This window comes from Antennarius striatus, chromosome 9 (genome assembly GCF_040054535.1).
Source record: "Antennarius striatus isolate MH-2024 chromosome 9, ASM4005453v1, whole genome shotgun sequence".
Classification (NCBI taxonomy): domain Eukaryota; kingdom Metazoa; phylum Chordata; class Actinopteri; order Lophiiformes; family Antennariidae; genus Antennarius; species Antennarius striatus.
Genome location: NC_090784.1, coordinates 19,430,163 through 19,457,181, shown reverse-complemented (window position 1 = coordinate 19,457,181; position 27,019 = coordinate 19,430,163). Strand labels below are relative to the sequence as shown.

At 39.4% G+C, this 27,019-nt stretch overlaps 2 protein-coding genes across 3 annotated transcripts; one reads left to right on the top strand and one right to left on the bottom strand.

Annotated features, from left to right (window-relative positions):
- Positions 1–1,528: 1,528 nt before the first annotated feature.
- On the top strand, positions 1,529–11,915 carry sh3d21 (SH3 domain containing 21). Of its 2 annotated transcripts, XM_068324659.1 has the most exons (17): positions 1,529–1,686; positions 2,052–2,209; positions 2,295–2,352; positions 2,954–3,063; positions 3,403–3,493; positions 3,593–3,654; positions 3,738–3,777; positions 4,148–4,236; positions 4,583–4,684; positions 4,972–5,023; positions 6,649–6,699; positions 6,800–6,917; positions 7,771–7,936; positions 8,961–9,023; positions 9,114–9,307; positions 10,402–10,465; positions 10,593–11,915. In XM_068324659.1, exons 1-17 carry the CDS (start codon positions 1,683–1,685, stop codon positions 10,623–10,625), a joined length of 1,455 nt encoding a protein of 484 aa, XP_068180760.1. In that variant the 5' UTR covers positions 1,529–1,682; the 3' UTR covers positions 10,626–11,915. The 2 variants fall into 2 exon arrangements, with proteins under 2 accessions (XP_068180760.1, XP_068180761.1); XM_068324660.1 differs by lacking the exon at positions 8,961–9,023 and having other exon boundaries at positions 10,593–11,910.
- Positions 11,916–14,569: 2,654 nt separating this feature from the next.
- On the bottom strand, positions 14,570–26,012 carry eva1ba (eva-1 homolog Ba (C. elegans)). The gene is made up of 4 exons (XM_068323903.1): positions 25,697–26,012; positions 17,892–18,031; positions 16,280–16,374; positions 14,570–16,169 (listed from the first exon to the last, which is right to left on the bottom strand). The coding sequence occupies exons 3-4, from the start codon at positions 16,344–16,346 to the stop codon at positions 15,745–15,747; spliced, it is 492 nt and encodes a 163-aa protein (XP_068180004.1). The 5' UTR covers positions 16,347–16,374; positions 17,892–18,031; positions 25,697–26,012; the 3' UTR covers positions 14,570–15,744.
- Between the last annotated feature and the right edge of the window lie 1,007 nt (positions 26,013–27,019).

Genomic DNA, 27,019 nt, shown 5'->3' with positions numbered 1-27,019 from the left:
ATAAAAGGGGTTTTGTTTAGTCTGTAGTCTATAAGTAACAGGAATATGGATTTACTTATCTCCTTAAATAAAGATTTGGCTCATGTCTTTTTGGCAAACTGCCCATACAAGAGTTTTTGTCTTGGTGAGGGTACACTGGTCTTATTTGTACAATACAGGCCTACAGATTTAACTGTTAAGGTAACACTGCTTTTTTTTTTTTTTTTTTTTTTAAATTGGTGTTGTTGCTATTTTTTTCTTAGATACTGTAAATTAAAGAGACACTGATTACTTAAATGTTTGTCTTGATGCATCTTTTATTATGATTTATGTAAAGCTCCCTGGAAAAACTACAGCCAATTCAGATAAAACAGTTTATTAGCTTTACAACACTCAGGAGAGCTCAGTGTCCCCATTACGTTATTGCGCTTACAAGTAATAGTTCATAACAGTTTGACCTTCATAATATGGCTCCGTGACCATGATCATACTTTGATATGTAGTAGAGGGCAAACTATTCCCTCCAGCGTATTCTGATAAAGACGTTTAAAAAAATCAAATTATTCTTTGGGAACCAACTTCTCAGAGAATGTTGACCAAATCCAATCATAATTTTTTTTTTTTTTTTTGCATAATCTTGTTAATAAACCAATGGCAGTGAAAACCCTCTCTAATGGGTGGAAGTAGTGGGAGGTACAGCTGGAGTTACATCACAACAAGCTCAAGATGGATTTCCTCTCTGTACTGGAAATTAATAAATGAGCTACACTTCAAATAAGTCATGGTTGAGTCCTCAATGAAGTTCTAGCAAAATGTAAAAACTGAGTTTGATTCGTTTTCATAGACTAACCTCATATATCTTATTTGTGCTTTGTTTACCAGGAGAAATTCAATATTCTCTTCTATCAGCGCTAAATCTATGCTGTTTTAGATCATTTACCAAGGCTTGGTGGGGGTTGGGGGGTGGTGGGGGGGATGAGGAAGTACCTGAACAGAACAGGTCTCCACTGTTATAACTGAGGATAATTATCCCATTAAGAAAGGTGGATGCCTGAGTTATTCTGACTACAGCCAATATGCCACAAAATACACTTCTGTGCAAAGATCCCCTGAACTGTGCACTTTTGTGACTTTTTACCACGTGTCTTTTTGCTGTGTGACAGTCTTGTGTATCGTGGTTCTGCTTTTTATAAATATCATTCCACTTTGCGTCAAAGACCAAACAAAAACAGACTCCTCCTGGTAAAATAAATAACATACCGAGTCAGAATTTATGAGTATGAAGTTATATGAACGAGGGCAGCAAACAAGGATAGAAGTGTAAATGTACAGCTCAGAAAAGTGTTTTCTTGAAATGTTTTGCTGATTGAATATAAATTATGCTGTCGTGCTCCACTTTAATCATTACATGTTATAAGCTCTGTTTTTTCACTATAAACTGGTCTTACCTGTTCCTCTCCACTTGTTACCTCCTCTTCTCACCCCCCCTCCCCCTTGCCGTCTATAACCCATCCTACTCCTTGACTTGTCATAACCAGCCTCAGGAAAAGTTGCTCAATGTTAATGTTTGACAAGAAGGAAGAAGGGCCTTGGCTGTCGTATCGCTTAGACAACACAACCGCACTTTTTCATTTCTCCTGCTATTTAAAAGTTTGTGAAGGAACAACACATTCTGGTTCATAGGAGAAAGACAGAACAACACCATGGGTGAGTCAGTTATGTCCCCTATCTTATTTAGAGGTTGGATTTTTACATTTTAATCATCTGAGACATCTCTTTGCCTGAATACCTAAGACTCAAAGGTAAAACACCTATACAAGAAAATGAAAGGCAATGAAATACGTACTCAGTTTTGCAGGAAAAGGTATACTTGTTATCAAAAATAAATATTATAAGAAAGCTGTGTGCTTTACAATTCATTTGTAAGAATCTATAGTTGTTCAAATGTTAGATAGCAGTGCTAAAACAGTTTTCTTGGTTTTGAGATGTCAAGACACATCTCCCTTGAAGAACGTAGAACAGTGTTTGTGCAAAGAATCAAATTTTCCGCCCCATTTATGGCTGCTCTGTAGAGGTGCTGGTGCTGCTCGACTTTGTTGGTACCATGTCGGACGAGCTCACAATAAGAATGGGGGATGTGGTTAAAAACGTAACCAAGGGCAGCGAGGAGGGATGGCTGGAGGGTGAACTTGATGGAATGAGAGGAATCTTCCCTTCCAACTTTGTCAAGGTCTGTAATGCAATACAGGTCACGGTGTGCTTTTCTGTGTTCATGTACATTCACGGGTGTTAAGATACGCTCTGTCTTGTTTCAGGAGGTGCCAATCTATTTGAGGGGTGACAGTAAGAGGGAACCACGGAGCATTAGAACAAGTACAATTCTAAAACTCTTAACACTTTTCATTTTTATTCAGTGTCACAAGCTTAAAAAAACCCAGCTCATTAAAATGCAAAAAAAAAGTGATGAAAGTCTGATGAAATATGTAAGATAAGAGTACTGCAAAAGTTCATGACACATTAGGCTAAAGACTTTCATCAGTGACTCATCTGCTCCTACATCTGATGTGTACTACAACAGAACTAATATTTCTCTGTTTATTTTGTATTTAAAATTGTTCAGATGGCAATTTGCAGCTAGAGGCAAACTGTGTTATTGTCAGTCAGATTATTCTATTAAGTATATAACATATATTTAGACATTTTTCCTGTTATAATTCCTGTTCACATTGCAATACAAATCTCTTATCCAAACCACGCAAATTTATTGACCATCCTAATTAAAAAACATGTTTAAAATATGTGTGGAGTACATTGCATGCAGCCAAACTGAGTGTAAATACTGCATGTTAACTACAACCTCCTAAACAGGATAGGATGTTGAAATCCTTCAAGATTCCCAAAGGCTAAATACTATTTTGCTCTCTAATGGGGAACTCACTCTGTTAATGTGGCTACTTATCCTTTGTCATTCCAGCAAAGAAGAAGAATCATACAAGGAAATGTGAGGTAATGTTTGCCTACAGCCCCCAGAATAAAGATGAGCTGAAGTTGGACGTTGGGGAAACGATTGAGGTCATCAGAGAGGTAGAGTACCCTCACCTCCTTAAACAGCAATGCTCTTCAAATAAGCGGTAGCATATTGTCAGTCTTTCCTTCGTAATACAAAGATGTTAATACAAAGTTTGAAAGATGGACTTGATTCGTTAGTTTTGCGTTCTCTTTGTGTGTGATTGTCAGGTTCCTAGTTGTCCTTGTGACGGGTTAAAGGAAATGTATGTAGACCGATCGCTTGTATTGACAAGTGATCACAGGACTTAGAATTACCGTAATTGACAGAATTAATGGTGAATGTAGTTACTTTGTTTTAAGAATGTTCCCGTTCATACTTTCCTCCGTCTCTCACTGACATTGTTTATGTACCAGATTGAAGATGGATGGTGGATGGGGATCAAAAATGGCCAAGTGGGAGCATTTCCATCGAATTTTGTCAAAGAAATTTTTGTTCCTTTAAAAGGTTGGCACAGTCAAAATTTCCAAGTAGTTATTTTTTTTATTTTTATCTAACTTAAAAAAAAAAAATCACCAATTGTTGATGATACTTTTTTATTTACAGACGGCAAACACAATGAGATCAAAGCAAGACCAAAGCTCAGTGACGCAGTTTTCACTAAGGAAGTACGTAAAGCAAAACTAACATTTCTGAAACATATACGTTGCTTAACCTTGACATAATGTACTTTGTTGTTATTTTCATAAAGATTTCTCAAAGGCCATCTATCAGGAACCACACAAAAAAAGGCAAGTTCACTATTATATAAAAAAAAAAAAGTATTTCCCATGCTTTGTGACCCTTCTATTTTTGCACGATGTCTCGAAACTGAGTAGACAGGTCTATTTATAACCACATGCTTCATCAGCATGTGATAACTGGGAATTCCCATACACTGACGTGAACAATTAATGGGTAGGGTCAATTCCTTATCACCACATCATGGCTTGATTAATCACGTTTACAGAAACTCTCCAAAAGGATCAAGTTTTACAATTTTTATCTCCATTTGTCATAGTCTCTTCCTGTTTGTGCTTTAATTTAATTATGTGAAGGCTTTATACAAGAACACCATTTGTCACTGTTGAAACGTGTGATTCCTGTTTTCTCAAACACCAGAGTGCTGCCAAGCGATGTTTGACTACAAAGCCAGAGCAGAGGACGAACTGGATTTGAAGAAAGGGGATGTCATTGTGATACTGAAAAAGGTTTGTGCATGCCGTGTTGTGATAGGTGACATAATATTCCCATGATGACATGCTTTAGAAAGAATTCTTCAAAAATCCTCTGTATTGTTTTTGTTTTTGAAAGCAGTTGCATGACAATCATACAGTTAAACCCAGTCAAACCAGTTGTGTTACTGGAAATTATGTGACACAGTGCACAATATGACACTTAAATGGTAGTTAGGAGGTCAGTGAGCTGTTAAAAAAAACAACAACCAAGCAGCCATGTTTTGCTTGACAGCTTGGCAACCGTTTGGACAGAAATTTCACCTCAAACGGATGCCGCTATGTTCAAGTTTCTTGTATGAATCTTTATCTCCCTGTGAAGGAAGCAGAAGATGACGGCTGGTGGGAGGGAGAGCTGAATGGACGTTGTGGTTTCTTCCCTGACAACTTCGTCATGGTGATACCAACTATGGACAATCTGCAAGTGAGTGGCTCATAGAACAATCCCCCACAATACCCTTGTTGGACTAGACTGACTAGACTGTCCCTTTACTGAAGACGTGACAATGTCATTATACGACCATGGGCATTCACACCTGCTATACTTCATTTATTTCATGGGTACAGCTGGATGACATTTACCTTACTTAGCAACTCTGTTGCCAGTATGAAATGAGGCAGGGTTGTGTTTATCATCCTACGTTTTTGGAATTACTACTCCTTCCTTTTTATTTGCCAACTTGTCTGAGCTGTCTGTGTCTCTTCCTCCAGTCTGGGATATTGAACCAGCCACCTGCACGCAACGTCGACAAGAAACCCCTAGGTAAGATAAAAGCTCGAGGCAGGACAGGGACAAACACTGGTTGACAGGGTAAGGAGTAAACACGCTTCATGCTCATGTAAAGGTTCTCTTCTGACTCACAACCTCTGGCTGCGGTGATGTTTAGTTTGGCAGTACTGACAGTCTGGTCTGCAATAGTCTGCTGTTACAGCAGACGGAGAAAGTGGCAACCTTGTTAGCTGGGGCCTGCTATCGGTAGAAAAACAGCCTCTGATACAATAAAAAAAGTAGACATAAAATCTGCATGTCACACAGGCTGTGTAAATTGAAGTAGGAGTGTGTGGTCTGCGACGCAAATTTCTTATAATGAGCAAAAATAAAAGCTAACCTATTCAGCATGTTTCTTGGTTGGAAATTAAAAATTCATGTAAAGTGCTGTCTGTGCAAAAAAAAAAAAAAATCAGCTGAAACAAAATCCAACCTCAACCAAATTTGTACACACGTTACACTTATTTTAGTTTTTTTTTTTCCTCTCCATGCATAGTATAACAGGGACTGCACAGGAAGTCTCTGATTCCGATGGGGGTGGGGGTGGGGGGGTTAGACGGGTCATGTGACTCCGTTCAGGAGTCTTAGAGGAAACAAGGGGGTGTGGGGGGGGGTATGGAGGAGAGTTCTGTCACAGAGATTTTCGCAACAAGCCGAAGAGGCAACACTTGTGTCACCACTGCTGTGTGGATGGTTGTTTGAGAGGGAATATTACAAAATGCTTTGAACATTGAAGGTAGGCTTCCTGTTTTCTCACTTGGACTGTTACTCCTGTCTGACTCCTAGATTATACAAAGTATTGTGCTATTCTTGACAGGCTCTGAATGAAAGCTTTTGTTACTCCTTTAACTGGTTCATATATATATATAATAAGCATTACTGGGACAGGGTGTCTTTGACTGTCAAGGCAAATAAGAACTATTTAGGCTGCATCATTTCAAGGGTTTATTCTCTCTGTCTTCAAGACAAAATCCTCTCAGAGGATGCTGGGGTTTTTTTATTTTTAGCTGAGCCAGAGCGTCTGTCCCTGATGTACTTGTTGACACCCTTGGGTGCTGTTGCTGCAGTGCTATTGGATACTGCTGTGACCTGGCATGCTGCAGTGATGTACAGCTCACAAATTAAATTACATTAGCACCATGAGACTAGTAGACTTTTCCTCCATCATATATAAATTTAAAAAAAAAAGTTGTGCCCCCTGGGCCAAATAAATCCTAATTCTTCAAGACAGTCATTAAAATAGATCTGTGGCTTTTTACAAGCAGGGTTCGACTCTTGTCAGTGATCTCAGTGAAACCAGAGAACACAATCTATCATTACTTCACAGGCCACACCTGCATGAGATGTGAAAGCCAACTGATTTACTCAAGGCGCTTGCTGAGCATGCATGCTGTTTTTTTGTGTGTGTTTGTTTTAGCAACAATTTGCTGTATATTCACAATAAAAAAATATAGATTGATATATGATAGACAGACAGACCATTTCATTATGTGCAGCAGTTTTGTATAATTGACAGATAAATACTTTAAGCAATCATCTATTTAAAATGTACAGTAGTTATGCTATTTACATTCCTCCATGCAAATGTGAGAAAAATGTCTTTCCTGCTACTTTTTCAGTAACGACAGAGGTCACAACAATGGACAGAGGTGGTCCAGGAAAAACAAAAGGTAGAAATTTCTATGACGCTAAATCATAATTACAACAAATTCCTTTCAAATTCCAATAACATTGTTGTGTACTTGGTGTATTGATTTATTTTCTTTACAGATAACAAACCAGAGATTAAGGACCTGAGAAGCAACCCCCCAACAAAAGTCAAACTACCGAACATCAACAAACCAAGCCCGCCTCCAGTCAAAGACAAACCCAACAAGGTTTTACCCAAGTGAGTGAAAGCATCCCTAAAATTGTGTCTCAAATAATCCTGCAGCCGTTTTCAGAGAATGCGTGTTGGAAGTCAAGGACATGAATAATGTTTCATGTGCAACCTTTCCAAACCAAAAGGCCTTTAGGAAATGTCAGGAACGCTGTCCCGACTTTGGTCTGGCACCGGCAGCAGCTCCTTTTAGATGTCAGATGTTTTGGTTGCCACGGTGCTCCGAAAAAGAATGCCAGGATGCTCAACCTTTAGCAGCTTAGTGGAAACTTTAGGATGAGTCAGATTGAGCTTAAACAGACGAAAGCAGCCCATTTCCTGTTTCCTGAGAAAAATACACACACACACACACACACACACACACACACACACACACACACACACACACACGCGCACACACACGTGAAAACAAAAACATCCCTGTCTTGAGGGGACTGTTAATGGAGGAAAAGCTTTTTTTTCTCTGGAAATTATTTCCAACCCGATGTGCTCAGGACTACCTGTCTCGTTTTGTTAAGTTTCCTTCTAAATGCTTAATACGTTCAATTTTCCAGGTCTTTAACTCAAGGCTGATTATACATTATCCCCTTTCAGAACCAACCAATGCATAAAGGGTTATGATTTCGGAGGACGGATGTCAGCACAAAATAAGAAAAGAAACTGCAGCTGCAATGCCCTGCACCTGCACCCGTTTTATTTCAGGAAACTGGAAACCACATGCTAACACTTTTTCCTTTTCTTTATAAAACATGAACTTCAGTGTGGGCACTAGATTTTTGAGACATTCAGATTTTACCTTGTTTTCTGTTCATCTGTATGAAGATAACTCAAATCTCTCAAGTGGTTCCTCTTTTCATCATAGAACCAATGGTGTTGTGGCCCCTGTTCCCCCAATAAAACCAGCAGAGAAAGAGGTCGACGTGTTCGAAGGAGTGGATTTGCAGACTGACAAGTTGAGTCATCCCACAGCCAACAGAGCAAAGCCCCCACAGAGGAGACCACCATCAGGCCTGGTTGCAGGAGTCAATGTGAGTGATAGGCTCATAGCAGTTGGCTTGGAATTAAGTTGTTGAAGTTGTACACTTAAGAGGCTTGAGAGTAACCTGGAAAACTACAGTAGCACCAACAACAATTTCGGTAGAGGACCTTTGCATCTTTTGAATATCACAATAAGTCGCTGAGGCCTACACCCTACTTTATCCTGTACAGACTTGCCAGGTAATAGTGATGCAATATAGTGGTGCAAAAAAGACTCAGTTCAGAATTCAACTTCAACTTTTCACATGTTCTGGCCTGATTGAAAGGGATTATCAAAAACAATAATAATTAAGTATTCTTCAATGTAGGGATGTAAATAGAAAATATGAAACCAGTGTTTAATTCACATAAAGCAGCGGTTTTAAGATGAATGGGATCATATGTATACAGAAAGTTAACATCAGGCTTGGCTTTAACAATTTATTTTTCATGATACGAAATATAAGAGAATACATCTAGAGAGCTAATATTATATTTATCATTAAGAGAAATCTTTCAGGGCTTTGAGGTTTGAGTCTACTTGAGATATGATTCATGTTTGGGAGCCACAAACCTTTTTATTGTTTTGGTGGGTGAACTGAACTTTGAGCACAAATTGATAAAATTGTGAGCTGCAATAGAACCACCCTGCTGTTTAATCTTTGACTTGAGGGATCATTCAGGGTTTGGCCGAATCTTACAGTGGGTTCCGGGAACTCTAGCAGAAAGGTTTCATTTAGCAAGTTCACTGAATATACTGGATGTACATGTAATATACAAATGATGTATATCATAAGACTTTTCTAATTTAACAGTATATTTTTAAATTTCTTATTAATATATTGGGTTCAAAAATCAAACTTCATTATGACCATTGTGAAAATATTGTTATTCAATTACAATTTTTGTTTCTCCAAAAAGGAAACAGACAGACATGGATATAAAATTATTTCATTAAAATGATCAAATCTTTCCAGTAGAGGAATGAATTCCATGGCTGTGCTCCACAAAGCGATGGTTTATGTGTCTTTGCAGGCCCAGAATCTCACTGATAAGACAGAACCAGAATTATCACCAAAAAAGCTCCAGACAGACAAGGTCTGTGACATTGAGTACAGGTAGTTCCATAAGAAATCAATTACAAAACGCTTATGCATTTTCCCTACTCTGCCACTTCAATTATTACAGGGTACAGAAAATCTTGTGCCACCACTTGCAAAGCCAGATCGACCCAAGACGCCACCTCCGATTCGACCAGTACCACCCAAAGTAGCTATAGAGGGAAGAAATGTGTTCCATACAGAAGAACCAACGATGGAAAGCCTGCAGGTGGAGATTAAAGAGCTAAAGATGGCTCTGGAGCTGTTACAAACACGACACGAGTGAGTAATCATCACCTCTACCAAGGGGATTTATATTTTCAAGCATGTGTTTATTGCATTTCTCAATATTTTCTTTGTGGATTTTAAAATAAAATATCAATGTTTGGGGTAGGAGGGGGTACTATCTGGGAATAAATGCAAATATCTAGATCTAACAAATATAAATGTTTGACTGGTACAATTCCAGTAAACATAATTTATGATAATTATGTTTGATTGTGGATAAGCCTGTTTTTGCATGACAGTAAATGGGACTGTTAGAACTTGGCAAGAATATGCTCTACTGTAACTTTGTAGTTTACGACGGATTCATTCGGTTTGTCAGATTCTTGCCTGTGGAATGTAAGCTGTTGTGCTATTCATCCCCCATCTGTAACCGAGGCAGTCAATGCACTCTAATTTTACTGAATTTTCCTGGTAAAATAATGGTTAAAGAAACAATAACAACAAATAAATAAAGGCACATTCCAAATTCAGTTGGAATGTTGTTTGCACAAACAGGAAGGGACTAATGAAAAGAGAACAATGCGAGCGGTGTATTAATCATAGCGACTCCATCAAGAGAAAGAAAGAATATGAAATGAAGAATGTTAGATCTGGATTTTTCTACCAAGAGAACAGCTTTAGTTGCGATACTCATTTTGGGGTGTAACATATTTCTTTATTTACTTAAGAACTTAGGCAATGCAGAACATGTCTTTTATCAATATGACTCATGATAAAGCACACACCCATTAGGGGTGGTTTTCCTTGTTAGACTCGACATTTCTCTCACATAGCAATTAGTGTAGTTGCAGCTACTAGGGTGTTGCAACTTAACCGGTAATGATCGCTGTAAACAATAGTTTTGTTCATCATTTAATTGTCCGTGGAGTTCTGGCCTGACAAGATATTCCAAAGGTCACACACATAACCAACGTAATATTTGAAGACAACAAGGCCACTCTGTCCTTTTGAAATGCCTTAAAACAATAGTAACAGACAATCTACATTTACCTTCATTTATTCACTTGTCTTACAGAGTATATTATGACCTATTTAGATGTACTAGATGTCTACAAACTCCTCTTTTTGTTTCTGTCACTTTTGATCAGACGAGACATGCAAGAAATAAAAGAAGAATTGTTGGAGGAGAGAAACAAGCGACTGGCTCTTCAGGTCGGTGAAGCATTCAGGCTTCAGTTTCGTGTTTATCTGTGTGAACTGCACAGGAAAGAATGCAAATTTCTTAATAAGATCATGACCTTGTTATAACTGACTGTTTAAATATGTCTTATCTATGAAGGAGGACATGCAAAGCTTGAGGATGAAGCATTAATTCCAAAGCAGACTGAGCTGGTTCAAGCAGGCCGACTGTCTGCACTGTTTCACAAAGGCTATCACATGGAAAATGCAGACTAGACAAACAATTTTCTGACAAGGAGAACACCAGAGAGCCAGAAACTTGAGCAAGGGCTATATGACAAAAATATACGGACATTGGATTAAAGCAATCAGGCACTGGCCCTGATAAACTTGATCCTTCAAGACCTCAATCTGATGTACTGTTAAATGGTTTTTTCATGTTCATTTCCAGAAATAATTTTAATTATTTCAAGTTATTTTCTTAATAATGTTTTACACTGTTCTATTCTGACTCATTTTCTTACTGCACTTTTAAAGTTCTATATCAACTCAGCACGCTGTAAATATGAGAAAATACTGTGATGTACTTTGCAAAGACCTAAAATATACTTTTAAGTCATCTAAAAGGGTTTTCATCATTGGAATATTTATTGTTCAACTAGGACAGTGACGTACTGGGGTTCAAGTGTAATGTGGAATAAATCTCACTGGGTGGCAGTATTTGATAATTAAACATAAAGGAAGGTGAACCTCAGGGGGAAAAAAAGATTGGTGGTCATGATCTGTCACTTGAGACCTTGCATTATAAATGAAGAATACTACTGTATATCTTAGTCAAGAAACAATATCTTACAAACAATATCTGCTTTTGGAAGACAGCTTTTTTGCAGTTAAGTGAGAAATATATGGACATCACTCAGAAAACCTGACTCACTCTTAAAACTACAACATAGTCATGACTCATTGCGATGGATTTAGAGAATAAGCAAGTCCTGCATCTACCGTAGAGAAAGCAATCAAACCTCACCATATTTGGACCATGTTATGGTTTTTGTTCCGAATGGTAGTTGTGACGGTTCTAGGTTGTCATATTCTAACACTATGACTGGTGCACAATGAATAACACATCTGGTTGACATCTGGAGCTCATCGAGGAATGAGTGATTCTGTAGCAGCTATGGGAACATACTATTTTTAAACGTTGTGTCAAATAATGGTCGTTAAGGCACATTCACCTGGGAAATTAATTCAACAAAATCAGTTGATATGGATGCAATTCAGTTATTTTATACAGCTTGAGCAAATATTTGACAGTAATTCAACATGAGCAACAGAGAGCTGATGGGAGGACTGAACAGTCATCGCTCAAAAAAACCAAAGAAAACACCCTCTGAGTTAAAATTAGAAAACATGGAAGACAACTAGAGCTAATGAAGAACAGAACTTTGGCTGTGTCAAAGAAAGGAGCTGGACAGAAATAAACATATGACCTCATGGGAAATGGCAAAAAACCTGCTGCATATTAAAAATGCTGTTTTAAAATTGCGTCATTGCCACTGTATACCCTGAGATTTATGTACTTTTTTATGAAATTTCAGACTCTTAGAATAAAATGTAAAACCTTTACGATTTTAAAAAGTGCACAAATGTACACAAATAGCACAAATGTAAGATTGTAGTAGACTTTCTTCTAGATTAACCAGAAAAGACAGTCAAAATGTTTTTTGTCTTCGTACATATTTGTTGTGGGCCACACTGTCATTTATGGCTTATGGCTTTACCTAACCATAGTTTTTCAGTTTTGGTAATCTATTGTTCCACAACTTTGACTTATGAGGTTCCAGTTACATGACAGTCTATACTGCTTCCTGTCAAATGAAAATGACGCCATTCAAAAGGTAAGTCATGGGTCTCGGATGATGAAGAAGAAGCCACCACCCATTCAGAAAGTTTATAGCAGAACCTCTTCAAAAAGCCTGAATCCCTGACTTGTGGAAACTGGTGACCACATAAGCGGCTTTTCTAAAGACCTCAACAGAGAAAATGTCTGTGAGAAACAGAATGGATCCTGAGGAAAACCTAGATCTGACTTCTCTCCCAGCACACTTTATTCCATAGGGATGACCCCAGCGGAAGTCCTTGGTCTGCCTCAAAAAACTGCAAACTCCCTTCAAATGAAACAGCCTCGAAACACATGGAAGAAAGTCTTAAATTTCGTATTTCAGATTGAAGACTAGAAAGAATGTGAACATACAGAATGCACGAAAGATTCTGGATAGATTCCCCGTTGCACAAGAATCGCTAAACCTAACTGGTAGATTACCAAACCGCTGAAGACTACGTCCTGCTAATGTCCAGCACAAACATTCTTCAAGTGTAGGTAATACATCAATGTTCTGTAAGTCTTCATTGGCAGCCAGGCAATATTTCAGTCCGTCAACTCTCGTGCAAACAGATTTATTGTGTGAGTACAGAGTTTATATTGGCCATCTAAGCTTCTCACTCTCTGTGAGCATGCATTCAAGTAATAAAAGCCAAGTTTTGGGAGTGACTTTATGCTTTCCCACCAAAACCACATTAAAAAGCGAGCCTGACGCCACAGCAGCAATTATGTGAACTCTACTATGTGTGGCCCATTGCTCCTCAAGACATTAAATACAACAGTTTAGAAAGATATATGTCAATAACATAGAAGATGAACTAATTAAACCCCCTATCAAAGCATCAGAAGCAAATGTCATCAATCATTAGTACAAAAGCAAAAAATGGTTGCACAGAAGATAGATTTTTTCATCTACATGAAAAAAGGATGGATAGTTTTAATGGAATGAGTGCAAATTCATTCATCAGACAAATTTCAACAGCATAAGATTGGAAATTATCATCCCCCCCGAAAAATGTTCAAATCAAATGTTAAGACTGAGTTTAATATTTCTAGTCCAGTTTTCTTTTGTCTTCATGCTAGCATTTGATATGAACTGAACCTAAAGTATAGTGGAGATTCATGGGATGATTAGTTTTGCATGTGTTGGGTTGTAAAAACTAAGTTTTGGAGTAAAAAAAAAAAATTTTAATCAATAACTATCAATTTCTTTCTCGTCAAGACAAAAACAAAAAAGCCAAACTGCTTGTGTTGACGTGTTGTGCTTTTATTGATTAGGGTTTACAAAATAAGTAGTCTCGCCGAAAAATAAAGAAAAATGCTGACTGGCCAAACTGACCTGGATGAAAAGAAAAAAGAAAGAAAAAGACAGGAGGCCGAGAGAAAGATAAATAAAAGAGAGAGCCATTGTTAGAGTTACAAGGACCTTTATTTTAGCTATTTACAAAATGTTGCTATAGTGCAAGCTTTTTTTCTGAGACTTCTGGCCAGTTTTAAATTTAGCAACTGCAGGAAGTAAATTTAGTTATCTGTCCTCTTTAATGTTTAACAAACCACAGAAGGCAGAGTAAAAGTCTGAACGAAGTTGTTTTAAGTTAAATTTTCTACAGCTGTCTGTACTACTTTGAATGTTAAGGTAGCGTAAGTTAACAATGTTAAAGGTCGACATGGGTCGAAACCTGTTAGTGTTTTGTTTTGATGTCCGTGTGCCTGAAAGCCCAGAGGCTTTTGCAATCCAACCTTTTCTGTTAAAGTCATATCTGTCATCACGGTTTTTCATATCTCGTGGAATTTAAGCCGAGATGCTGAATTGAAACCATTGACACACCCAACAGCAGCACAGGATAGACCCATAGTTCATGAATTTCTGTCATCAATTCAGGGTCTCTGTTTTCCACACCTGCGTCACGTGACCAAAGCAATGACATCACCATGGCAATAGTTCATGCATTTGTGTATATAAAATTGCCATTTTTGAATTGGAATTATACTGGAAAAATATAATTAGAAAATTTCATAGACAATATATGCCAATCGAAAGCAGAAGTGTCAGCATCATGGACACACAGGAGCAAATAGGATTCTTTGTAGGTTAATCTTTTTTCATTACCAGTACATGACAGTTAGTACTGTACTTAACAATACTGTACTTAGCTTGATGAAGAGGGTCCCACGATGACAGCAGAAGATGAAGGAAAGTGAACGTGTTCAATTTTATGTACACAAGAAGATGACAGTTTTTAAGTCGGTGCTGAGAGTAATAATATCGTTGAATAAAACGACAGCTAACATAGTATGAGGTTCTGGGTGAACAGGTGTGGAGATTAAAAGCACCGCCCTTTGCCAAAAGGTGCGCTTGACTTATGATACCTGAGTTGTCTGACTACCGGTGGTAGCTTTCAGTCCTGTCTCCGTTGGGAAGTTTTGTCCTCCTGTAAACTGGCAGGAAATGAATTTCATTTGAAGTTATCGCATTGCATTTATGATAACAGTACATTTTTTCACTGTGTTAATGTCTGAGTCCCAAGCCTTGTGAAAAAAATCACTGTCCAAGGACACCGTTTATTCAGACACTTTTATTATTAAAAAAAACTGTATTTCTAACCTTTTAAGACAAGTACAGGAGACATTGTGCAAAAATAACAAGTTGATAAAACAAACTTCCCATTAATCTTATTTTAAAAAAATGCATGCTCTCTTTTCTCCTCTTATCTCTGTTATATAATCCTTGCCCAAAAGGTATGAAGAGAATGAGCTCTGCTGTATATTTGTCTTACATCTGAACATTATCAAGAGAAACAAAAGTGAATAATTTCACTTTAATACTTTAATTCTGTTATTTCCTTTGGTGGAATTATATTTTAAAACGCAGACACTAATTTCACAAACGTAATAATTAAAGATCATCTTTACATCATACTGAGTGTTTTATGTCTCCCTTGAAAATATTATTCAAGCTCATTCAAACAGTACTGATGAGAATGTTTCCTCAAATCAATTTCAAGACAAGTTTCCCTACAAAGTCGAGAAGGATATTGTCCTCACTGCAAATAAATCATCTTCATTGGAAAAAGCCGTAGATTCCATGTCTTCACCTCCTACATGCTGTCATCTTGCACCTGTTAAACACATCATCCAAGCTCCTGTGTGCATTTTTGTCGCCGAATGTCGTGAATGTCTATCTTTTGATGTACATTTACAAGTCATAATCAACCTCTTGTTTTAATCTCATGTAGTCAGCTGAAAATAATACTGCTACCTGGAAGTGCAATGTCATACAGTTCATGTCTGTCACATGTGTTACATCACTGCTGTCTTTTTCTCCTGTATTGAACACAAGTTCTCAAGTCTCGTAGGCTTCAGGGACCACCGAGGGGTCTATGCCAGTCCTCCATTGAAGTCAGTGTCCCCCCTTTAAGCATTAAATGTCTTAGTAGTAATGCACTCTTCCTAGAGTCCCCGTTCCTGTCCCTAGAATATCAGGTTGTCCATTTCTCCAGATCTCACGTATGATACGTTCTCTCTCCTCCAATCGCTGCGCCCTCTCCAGTTCCTCAGCGGAAGTAAATACATTCACGCTCAGCGTCCCGTCTGAATGGTTGGTGTGATTACCAACGGGGATTTCAGTGCTGGGCAAAGGAATTGTTGCATCTGCATCCTCTCCATCTTCTTCTTCATCGTCCTCGCTCTCCTCATCCTCCACGCTGATGTCTTTTAGGTGCTTTTTCTCAAGCGTGGAAGGAGGGATGTTTGTCCGTGGCTTGCAGGAGATACGGATGACCAGGAGGCAGAGCGTCAGCACCAGTCCGAAACACACCCCCAGGACAAAGTAAAGGCCGAAGCTCTCTGGGTTTGCTGAGGAAAACACGCAAATGATTGAGTAAAATGTCCCTTCATTGGTTTTTAGACATTCCTGACACAAGTATTACATTTAATTTATTTCACTGGGCTGTGGTGAGACTCACCCTTAATGTGTGCATATGCAGCAATGCTGTTACTCAGGAGGTCCATTTCTTTTTTCTTCACATCCATTGTGATTGTGACTTTACTTCCTTCACACCTGGAAAACCGAGATGTGACACATCATTAAATCTGACTTTGGCATATAATGCAACTAGACACGTAACTAAAGCTGTGCTTATATCTGTCTCTGTTCTCTGTTTCCAAAACACCTTGCTAGTGTCAAGTTCAGCTGGGTGTCAAACACACTGATGTGGCCTTGGGTGGGTGGTATGGGGCCTCCAAGTGTCAAACAAAAGCTCCTCTGTGTCTTCCCAAAGTACCAGCTTCAGCTGGGATCATCATAATGCATTTGGCACATGGTATTCTGTCTCTGCTATTGTCTCTGAACCTCGACAACCCCTCAATAAAAGAGGTCAAGAGTCAATTTTCCAAGTAGCCTCAAAGGATTCTTTCCTGCCTGATGGGAGTCCCAGATCAATTTGTAGAGTTCACATTAAAAGCTGTTCTTTTATTTTTTATTACTTGAACATTATGTACCTGATATTTAAACTAATTACAGATAATTCCTTGTTTCCTGTTATTGTGAGTAAATCTGCTGTCTTTTTTAATCTATTCAGCTCACATTCTTGATTCCTAACCCTCTCAAGGAAGCTTTTCTTAAAGCCAGATGAGAAACAAGAACATCTTGTGTCCATTCTCTCATTTGTCCTCAGCAATGACCTCTTATCTTTCTACTCCTATGTTTAACATTCACACAATTTCCTACTTAGTCACATTTGTCTTTAGGAGAAATAAGCCTGTTTTGCATTTGATGCAAAAAAAAAATAAAATTGAATATGTCTGTGTGGAAGCAGGATTATTTCTGCATTCCCTCTTGTAACATTTCCCAGCATCTCTTCTTCTCTGCCCTGCTGTCTTTTCTCGTTGATTGCGGCTTTTCTCCTCCAATTTGTTAACCATTTCCTCCTCGCTGGCTCGGTGACATCATGGCTTTGCTCCATGAAACAAGTGTATGATGGAAGACAACTTTTACCTTATCCCTGAGCCTTTCTCACGCTAGATTTACGTCTGTAATAGCAGGCGTTTAACAATGAAGATTACAACTCCCTTGAAGCCACATGACTTTGTTGCATCATCAAACCAAGTTCTTTGTTGTTCTTGTTTTGACTAAGAGACCATTAGGGGCAGGAATTCCATACTGTACATTTAACATGTGCTATGTGTTGTGGTTGGCTGTGAAAAAACTTTGACTCAAACCTGAGTGCACTGCTCTCTAAGTTGAACCACATGTCAGGAGGCCGACAGATGGATCATATGGGTGTCTTCAAATTGGACAAACCGCATGTTTGTGTTTGCATTTACCACCAAATTGTACCCACTGATAACCCAATGGCCTTATTTTCAATCATGATGTGAATTCCTGAGTGATTTATGCAGCATTTGCTTTTATTTGCTAAAGCAGCATTCGGTAAAACTCATAAAACATTTAAAAAACAACAACAGAAAACCACACTTATGTAAAGCACGTGTAACATGGGCCGCTAATAAACTTTAAAAAGCAGTAAAAAGCAGAGGAAAACAGAGAAAGGAGAAAAGATAAAGCATAAAACTCACCATAAAATGAAACTTTGGATTACGTCCTCAGTCCCAGCTCATTGTTTAATGAGAAGATGGAGAATGGAGGTGAAATGATCACGCTCTGCTCTTTCTCCCCCTCGCTGTTGAATCAAGGCCTGTGATCTTTGGTCCTCAGGCTAAACAGACAAGAGAAAACACACACGTACACACACACACACACACACACACACACACACACACACACAAACACGCACACACAGATATCAAGCTTCATTAGATCCAAACTCACTGAGGCGTCTGAAATGCAAACAGCGACAGTCCTGTTGCAGGATACACAAGAATAGAGGCTCGTCAGTTTTTCAGTGGACTCAGCGATGTTGAGAAAGCTACACATGGTTAATAAGTATGAAACTGCAAAAATTCAGAAATATGTATCACCGTATAAAAAAAAAAGCAAAGCAAACAATGATTTAAAGTCTGAGTGGAGCTAAAATTGACTTTAGCAAAGAAACCAGCAGATGAATGCCATTGTGGAAATTCTAGCTGCAATCAGTGTGATCTAAGCTAAGATATCTGTGTGATGATGCCCTTTTCGGGAATTGCGTTGGTGCAATTTGAGTGTGGCCAAGATAATTATAGCAGGAACTATGGTTTGTTGAATCACTTACTAGAAGGAAGCAGACCAATGTGTTTCTCTTTACTGAGAGACACATTCAGAAACCGATCTAGAACAGCCCCAGAACCACTTTGGTTAGCTCAAGCAAAACCCCAACAACTTGCTGTTGGGGTTAACGCTTTGTCATGCCAGGTGGAAATTTGAGGGCTCTGAAAAATGCTGCGTCTGTGGAGTTTTCTAAGTTGTGGCCCTGTTTTGGAAAAAAAGCTCCACTGCCAGCTGCAGTTGGTTTAGTAGAGCCTCTGTGCTGTCCAGGGCAGATTTTGATCTTGCTGACTCTTGGCAGAATCTATGTACACTACAGAGCGCCTGACCGAGACAGTCAACCTGAGGGGGAGCTGGGGAGGTGGGGGTAGGTGACATAACGGCCGCTATGGCAACACGCTCCCAAACTGTCTCGTCTGAAGGCGAGACGATGGACCTTTTGTTTGTGCAGCTCACGCTGGACATACACGCCGTTTTCCTGTCGAGCTTCCTTCCTCTTCAATTATGAACGAGTTCATCTCCTCCTCTCCCGCAGAGTCTAATCACTCCCTACTAATAGTATTTCTTCATCTTTATCCAAGCAGAGGAACATGGACTTTCAAGGACATGTTTTAATTGTTTTTGGCTCAAGGCAAAGGCCAAAGGTAAAGATGTGCTCACATTGGTGAAGCAAATCTGATTCCTGAGGAGACAGGAATCTGTTACCGGTACGCCATAACAACTGGAGACCTGTTTAAAACCTCTAAACACACTAATTATCTTGCCCACCTCTGTCTGTTGTGTTTTTGTTTTACTCAAGGACAGAAATCATTAACAGACCTTCTCCCTTCCAGCTATGTACAGTCTTATGACTCAACGTTCAGTGATTTTCTTCAAGTCAGTTAATTTGCTATTCCGTTGCAGATGCAGTGTTTAGCCTACAGCCTTGAAAATAACGCCTTTATTTTTACAAATGAGTCATGTGTTGGTGATATGTTGTATTTCTTGCACTAATGGGTTGTACTATAAACTTTATAGAATTATGAATGAAGTGCTTGTCAAATAAGGCTGAAATTACTCATTTATGGCTCCCGCTGTGGACAATGATGATGGCCTTACTAGTTTAACTCAATAGATGAAAGAAAAAAATATTAGCAGATATCTTGTGGCTTTATGCTTGAAATTTATTTAATGTTTGATGATTAAATCATTTATATGGAATCACTTAAGCAAACAAAACTTTATACATGCCATGAGTGTAAAAATTCCAGTTACAGAAAATAAAGTCAAATGTGCTGACTTTATATGAAGGTTTCCTGTGTCTTTTTTTTAAATCTAGCTATAAGAAATGAATCATGACTTTATGTCACATCTGAGGTCCTATGACGTTAATGTTCAGTCCTATTTTTTTGTCAACACTAGCTTATCGTTCGCTCTTTCCCAGACTCATATCCGGAGGTTAAACACCCAGGCATCCTGTTCCTGTGTCCTTTGCATGCTGCTGGCTGTTAAAAAATCACCCCGATGATCCCCATGTGGCTTTAACTTTGTGGGAAATGAATTTCTGTCTGTCTTTATCTCATATGAAATACAAACAAAGTCAAACTATAGTCCAAGTAACTAATTATAAAGACTAGCTCAACTAATTCTTCCCAAAACCTGTCTGTCAGCAATGAGCTATTTCTGTAAGGCTAAAGAAGGAAATGTCCCCTCAATGAAGCCAGCATAAACACAGTACAGTGTAGCATTCTGGCCTGAGAGGAGAGCAAACACTATTTCTGACTCAGTATTGTTTGCTTTGGTATAGATAGAGGAGCCAAGTAGCAGAAAAACTCCAAACTATCACCAGGGATATTTTTGTTACCATCCACTTGGAGATGACCACAATGGCCCTTCCTTCCCACAAGGTTTGTCTCTATTTCGTAAGGACAACATCCAGTCAGTCTTCCTTCAGCATCACGGCCATTGTCTGAGATAAGTATGGTATGACAGAGCTGTCTACTGTACGCACATGCCAAGTGAGTAATTTATTAACAGCCTCCCAACAGGGGAGAGACCTCAAAGCAGAACTAATAAATTATTACGATAATGACACACGCCAAAGACACACTAAATGTCAATTATTTTTATCATATCAAATTTATTTGCAGCCACAATAATTACTGAAGATTTCCTGATTGGAATCTGATGTGTTCTTTTTTTTTAAAACTGAAGTTAAAATGCAGGCGCTCTCTAGTTGGGAGATCACAATGACTGCCATTAGAATTGATAGCACCATATTTCTGATGTACGTGATTCAGAGGCTGTCTTAATGATGCACAGCATCAAACAATCTGGGCAATTTCTCCCCTATATTAAACTTGCAACTAAGCTTAAAACTTTGCATGTGCCTCTTAAATATACGTATATACCAAATCAAAGCACTGTCTTATTTGATTTCTCACACATAAGAAAATTCTTTCAGTAGCAAATGAAATGCTTACACACAATCTTTCAAACTGCCAAAGAATCTGAAACTGTATCATAAAAGTGTCTTCTGAATGTCTCCACAAGCAATTCATCAAGCACCTGAAATCAAGCCAGAATATTTTGTCCAAATACAAAAGCCTCACGGAACTCCAAGTTCTCCTTAAAACAGCAGATGTGAAGACGATCACTTTCCATTCACTAAACGGTAACATTATTGAGCCTGAAATCTTCCGATGGTGTCTGTCAAATCACTCAAGGTGAAGGTAATTCCTCGTGGAAGCCAAAGCGAGCTTTCCTAGCATCCAACAAGATTGCAGGGGACGTAACTGGAGTGTATTCAGATCCTCTTGATGTGAGCGTCTTAGGGTTTAAACTCTCTGAACTGTTAGTGATGCATCCTTCTTGCCAAGGCCTGTCAAAGCATCTGACTGAAAGAAAAACTAGAAGCAGTGCAGGCATGTTCTTGTCATCAAGACAAAGGCGGGAGACTGCACAAAGTTATCCTCAAAAGACCTGGACCAAAGAGTGGGTTAGAGCCCTGATGAGGTAGACGTGTGATGGAGCCTCAGACAAGTTTGAATGAGTAGACCCAAAGGACCAGACGCTAAATGTCTGCAGGCTAGAAGGAGATTGCAAAGTACTTTAGGAGTTTAACAGCCCACAGAAAACAAAATGTTGCACTTTTTCAACATGTCAGGAATACCAGCAGCTCCACACTTGGTAGTCTTGGTGACTCCGCTGCTAAACTGCCTCAGCTTGATGATGATTGAAGAACTTTTGTCACACGTCATATTAGTTTATTCCCCTATTCACTTTCTGACTGTGTTCTGTACCCTTTCTACTGAATTCAAAATACTGGAAAAAATTGTACACACAATGAAAGTGCAAGTATATCTCTGCCCAGAAACACACCAACTTCCAGATGCACCCCCACCCCACCCTCCCACCCTTCTTTTCAGCAAAAGGTCACAAAAACGATGAGCTGGCCTCTTCAAATGCCAGGGGGAACAGCAACTAAAAACCAAACTAAAAGTCCACTTTATGTTAGGAGACTACGGTTTTATGAAAAACCTAGTCATCTATCGCACATGGAAAGTAAATAAGAAAGCATATTTCAAATCATATTTGACCCTAGTATGAACCGCAATCTTCCAAATACAGAGGCAAACTGTCCCTGTGAAACCAAAGTTACAACTTGTCCAACTTTTCTTTAGAGTGGGAAATTGTAACCTAAACCTGCGCTGTTTGTGCAGCTTTCAGGGGTTGTTCCACAGAGTGATCTTATCCAAACGTCTTGAATATGGTTAAGTATTTGCTTCAGTGCTGAAAGAAAGCTTTCTGTTTTCATGCGCTGTTTCATTTGCCTTTGGGCACGTACTTTATTGTGTCTGACATCCACTCAATGAACAACAGCTTTTCTTCCAAAGACCAAAACGATTCCAGGAATAAACAGAGAACCAACCAAGTCAAGCATTGTTGGCCAATAATTATTCCTCTTAGGATCTTGTAGTTTTCATTGAGAGCAGTTCAGGAATTCAACTTGACTCTGTGCACCATGGAGATGTCGCCTTGTCTCAATCTAAGTACAACCATTGACCCAACGACTCCATCTGTATTTTTATATCACAAAAACTAACCTCAGTGAACTGCTTATCCTGTGATGAGCACATTTTGGGAGCTATGGCAGGTAATGGGAGGGTAATGGAGACATGGGACTGAGCTGGGGGTTAGGGTAAGTGGATAATAGCACCCAGATGTGCCCCTGATGTGAGGTAGATTCAGAATGCTTTACTATGTAAATCAAGACGAGATATCCTGAGTACCATCTTCATACTGACGTTATCGTGGAGCCAATCGAGCAAATCAAGCAGCACTTTTGGCATTAAGAAACCACATTGGAACCACAATGTGTGTGTGTGTGTGTGTTGGTATTTGTGAGTATACGATATTACATCTTTGTGTTGAGAGTAAATGTTTGTCTGTTTATGTTCCTGTATGTTTAAAGTGATTAAACGTTCCACCACCATCCCCTAAAGTTCAGTTAACTCAAAGCCAGAGCTCCATAAATAGACCCATGACTTCACCCTTCCCATTGATCATGGCCACCATCCAGGAGCTTCGCCAACACACTGTATCAATTACACGGACCCTACGGATTACGCGGTGACACAAAACACGTGTTCACCCTTCGTATGATGGGGCCTATGGCATTAACTCTATGCTGCTCATTAACTTGTTGCAGCTACATAAGATTTAGGAGGTTCAGAAATGTTGTTATGACAGGAACTGTCTGTGTAGTCAAAGTAAAGGTTGGTGCCTGTTTTTAGCTGCTTCAGAGAAGCTCGACTTTAATTGGCAACCAGTAGGAAACACAAAAACATGAAGATGATGTAGAGGTTAATGAGTCGTCTTTTGGTTTTTAGGGCTGAGGGGTGAAACTTAAGTTATAATTGTTAATTTGTGGGGTTGGGAACTTGGAAGGTGGAGTCAAGCGCTGTGCTCCCATTGGTTCTGATCATCTAGAAAGCCCACCAGGAAAAAAAAAACACAAAAGAAATATTTAATACTGCCTCAAAGCTTTAAAGTTTCTTTTCCTTCTACACATGTCCATGTACTTTTATTTTTTAATGTGCGCATTGAGTCCTATGTAGGAGTTTGTTTGCTTTCAATTTGTGAAAATGAGCCCTGTTGTTGTAATATCATTGACATCTAGCTGTAGATCTATTCATAAAACCACCAGTTAACAGTATTTGTGTGAGCAGAACCATGTCGTCAAGTGGGACAGCTGTTCTGAGCGGATCCTTCATATCTCTCCCATGTGATGACTATTATATATCAGATTTATGAAGGTTTGAAAAAAAACAAAAACAATAACGCAGCTGCTGCTTGATGGTCGAAAGACCAAAGGCTCCTCTGAAACAAAAACAAGATGAGGAAGACATAGTGGAAGAAGACGAACCCAACAGTTGATGATCCACCTTTAAGAAAACCACATAAGCGTGTATTTGCAGTTTGACGTTGGCTGAGAAGAAAGCAAAGAAGTAAACAAAAAATCTCAGCAGCAACACACAACACAAGCAACAGAAATATTCACACATGACGAGTCAAACATCTGAATGGAGAATTGTGTGGGTTATGATCACATCAGCTGATGATCAGCTGATGAACTAAGTAGCCAGACGCCAACAGTCAACTGATAAATCTTTGTTGCTATTACTGTTCCCTAAAACATTGAATAGTAAGTTTTACATAACAGAGTTATGGCCCTTCACTGAGCTGGTGTCATATGTACCCACTGGGACGAGCTCCAGCGATTGCGATCGTCTCGTCTACAAGAAAATTGATGAATGGATGGATAATAGAGTTCTCTTTAGGCTGTGAACCAAATGGGATGCTGCTCCATGCATGTGACTGGGAGATCACACACTGGGACTTTTTAAGTGATTGCCTAACACTTTTTTGGTTGAAAATAAATGAACCAACCATTTTCATTATTACCAAAGATGCACGTCACTTGGTTTATGTTTGTTTCTAGTCCCTGTGTAAAGCTGCAGACGTGACGGTTCTATTGTCTCCGCTTATCTCGCCGTTGTGTGCGCCGAAACATTCTGTGATTCCCCTCCAAATGGATTGCTACCCTGGGAGTTTAGACAAGCAGTTCAAATCAGAGCACGACCTCTGGGTGACTAGAGTAAGTTAACAACCATCCTCGGGACAGATAAGACATGTCGATGATAAGTGAGCCAGCGGGAAAAAAGGAAAGCCTGCTGGTATGATTTAGTTGGGTGAGGTCACACAGGAGTCAAGTCTTCCCAGCCAGCCTTAAAAGGGGGTTACTTAACCTTCCATAGGATGAGTGTGAATGCAGTTATCTGATTGCCTGGAGAAGGCACAGCTTATGTGTTGCCAGCCCGCTATGATATTGTAAATTACAGCAGACCCGTGAGACCAACCCGGCCCTATCCACCCTCCAGCACCCATCACCTCCTGTCCCCCTGATAAGAGGTGCAGACTGCAAACATCCAGCAGAGAGGGAAAGCTTCAGCAGCTGAAGCATATGGTCAACTGCTGCTCTGCAAGAATGCTTCTACCAGCTCATGGAGAAACGGGTGACAGCTGAAATACAGCCATATGTGCAAATGACGACGAAATACAGCCATAAGCAGTGTGTGCGTTCATGCTTCATGCCTCGTTTATGAGACCCGTCACATCACTTGTCTCTGACTGTGTGACATCTGTGCTTTCTGGTCACAAAGAAATAAAAAAAAAAAACACATAACAAAAACTAGATAGAGTGACAGGATGTTTGCTTTGATTGTTGCGAGGTGACAAGTAATTCATCAACACAAGACTCACAATATTGTGCAGCTGCACAGGAAAACCACACACAGGCTTTGATTCTACAGGCACTAATACCTCCTGGAAATATAATAAAATAATGTAAAATAGCTAAAGTAATATTTCATGTGGAGTAAAAAACTCACTCAACCTACTGTGATGGAAACCAGAGACTAAACCATACTGCACATGGAAGATTTCCAAAACATACTTACCTCTTCAATCAGGTAAACAAGACTGCTGAACTAAGGTTCCCATTCAAAAGAGGAGCAAAGACTTGAAACTGTGAAATGTTTCTACAGCAGAACATCTGCTGTTGTAAAAGCTCAGTGACAGAAGAACTGCAGCTTACCAGGGTTTCTATGGTATTCTGGAAATGCAGAAACACACTCACCGGTCTGTGATGACAAGAAAAGTCCCTCTGAAACTGCTCAGCCAACACAAAAAGCTTCAGGCAGATTTCCGTTTTCTTTCCCTCCAAATAGAAACGAACAGAAACAACAGCATTACAAGCAAGTCTGACTGTTGCGTCTGACTTGCTGCTCCTGCTGTGGTCAAGTCATGCAGAGCGTGTGCGTCTGCCTGAGTGTGTGTGTGTGTGTGTGTGTGTGTGTGTGTGTGTGTGTGTGTGTGTGTGTGTGTGTGTGTGTGTGTGTGTGTGTGTGTGTGTGTGTGTGTGTGTGTGTGTGTGTGTGTGTGTGTGGACAGAGTCTGGGGAAGAGGTGGTAACTTCCTCACAAAGTTTGGAAGCAAAGTGAGGAACAGAGTTTTCTCTCTCCCAGCTACAATCCACAAGAAGCAGGAAAAAGCTGTCATACAATCCCCCCCCCCCCCCACTCTTTTCAGATGAAAAAAAAAAAGGAACAGCCTAAAAAGGGCAAGCTTGGAGAAGAGGGGAGGGAGGAAAGCAGAGGTGGTGTGTGTGTGTGTGTGTGTGTGTGTGTGTGTGTGTGTGTGTGTGTGTGTGTGTGTGTGTGTGTGTGTGTGTGTGTGTGTGTGTGTGTGTGTCGTGGGGTGTGATGTGGTCTTGGTTGGTGGGTGGGTGAGTGAGTGAGTGAGTGTGTGTGTGTGTGTGGGGGGGGGGGGGGTGTTCCCTCTGTTGTTAAGGAAACAAGCAGAAAGCAACTGCAGGCAAATGGGCTCAACTTTTTTCCACATAGAATCTGGTGCAACTGCAAACAACAACAAAGACTGCATTGTGAATGTGAAGCTGATGTAGAACTGTGTATGTGCGTGTGTGTGTGTGTGTGTGTGTGTGGATGCTATATTAAAGGACTAGCACATCATTGTCACAAATACACTTGGAGATTTTTGAGTAGATGGATTGGCTGCGTTGCTCAAATCATTGCTTTAAATTAAAAAAAATCAAAAATCATAGTTTTTATGCAAACTGACTAACTGGCTGCCAGCTCCAGCCATGTTGGAAAGAATTAGCGCCCAGTTATTTCTGTTTGTATTTATACAGTAAGGCAGTTTTAATTCTCCTGGTGATATTTTATTCTCTTAACATTTAACATTCAGCTTCCAAACCTGTTGATTCAGTATAATCGGAAACGTTTTTACAAGTGAAAACTGTCCTAATGTCACTGGATACTGGATCAAATGTACTGCTGCACATCCCATAAAGAAGAATATGAGGACGGTTTTCAGTTGTTTTCTTTATAACTTGAATGTTCATTTCAGAAGAGCTACAAGTGGTTGCTTCATTGATGAAATC

Excerpts from the sequence above, each read along its gene's own strand:
- sh3d21 (XM_068324659.1), top strand. Across the intron at positions 3,778-4,147 it reads CAGGAACCACACAAAAAAAG|AGTGCTGCCAAGCGATGTTT; the intron begins GCAAGTTCACTA and ends CTCAAACACCAG. Across the intron at positions 9,024-9,113 it reads AAAAGCTCCAGACAGACAAG|GGTACAGAAAATCTTGTGCC; the intron begins GTCTGTGACATT and ends CAATTATTACAG.
- eva1ba (XM_068323903.1), bottom strand. The coding sequence starts at position 16,346 with ATGGATGTGAAGAAAAAAGAAATGGACCTCCTGAGTAACAGCATTGCT. Across the intron at positions 16,170-16,279 it reads TGCATATGCACACATTAAGG|CAAACCCAGAGAGCTTCGGC; the intron begins GTGAGTCTCACC and ends TGTTTTCCTCAG.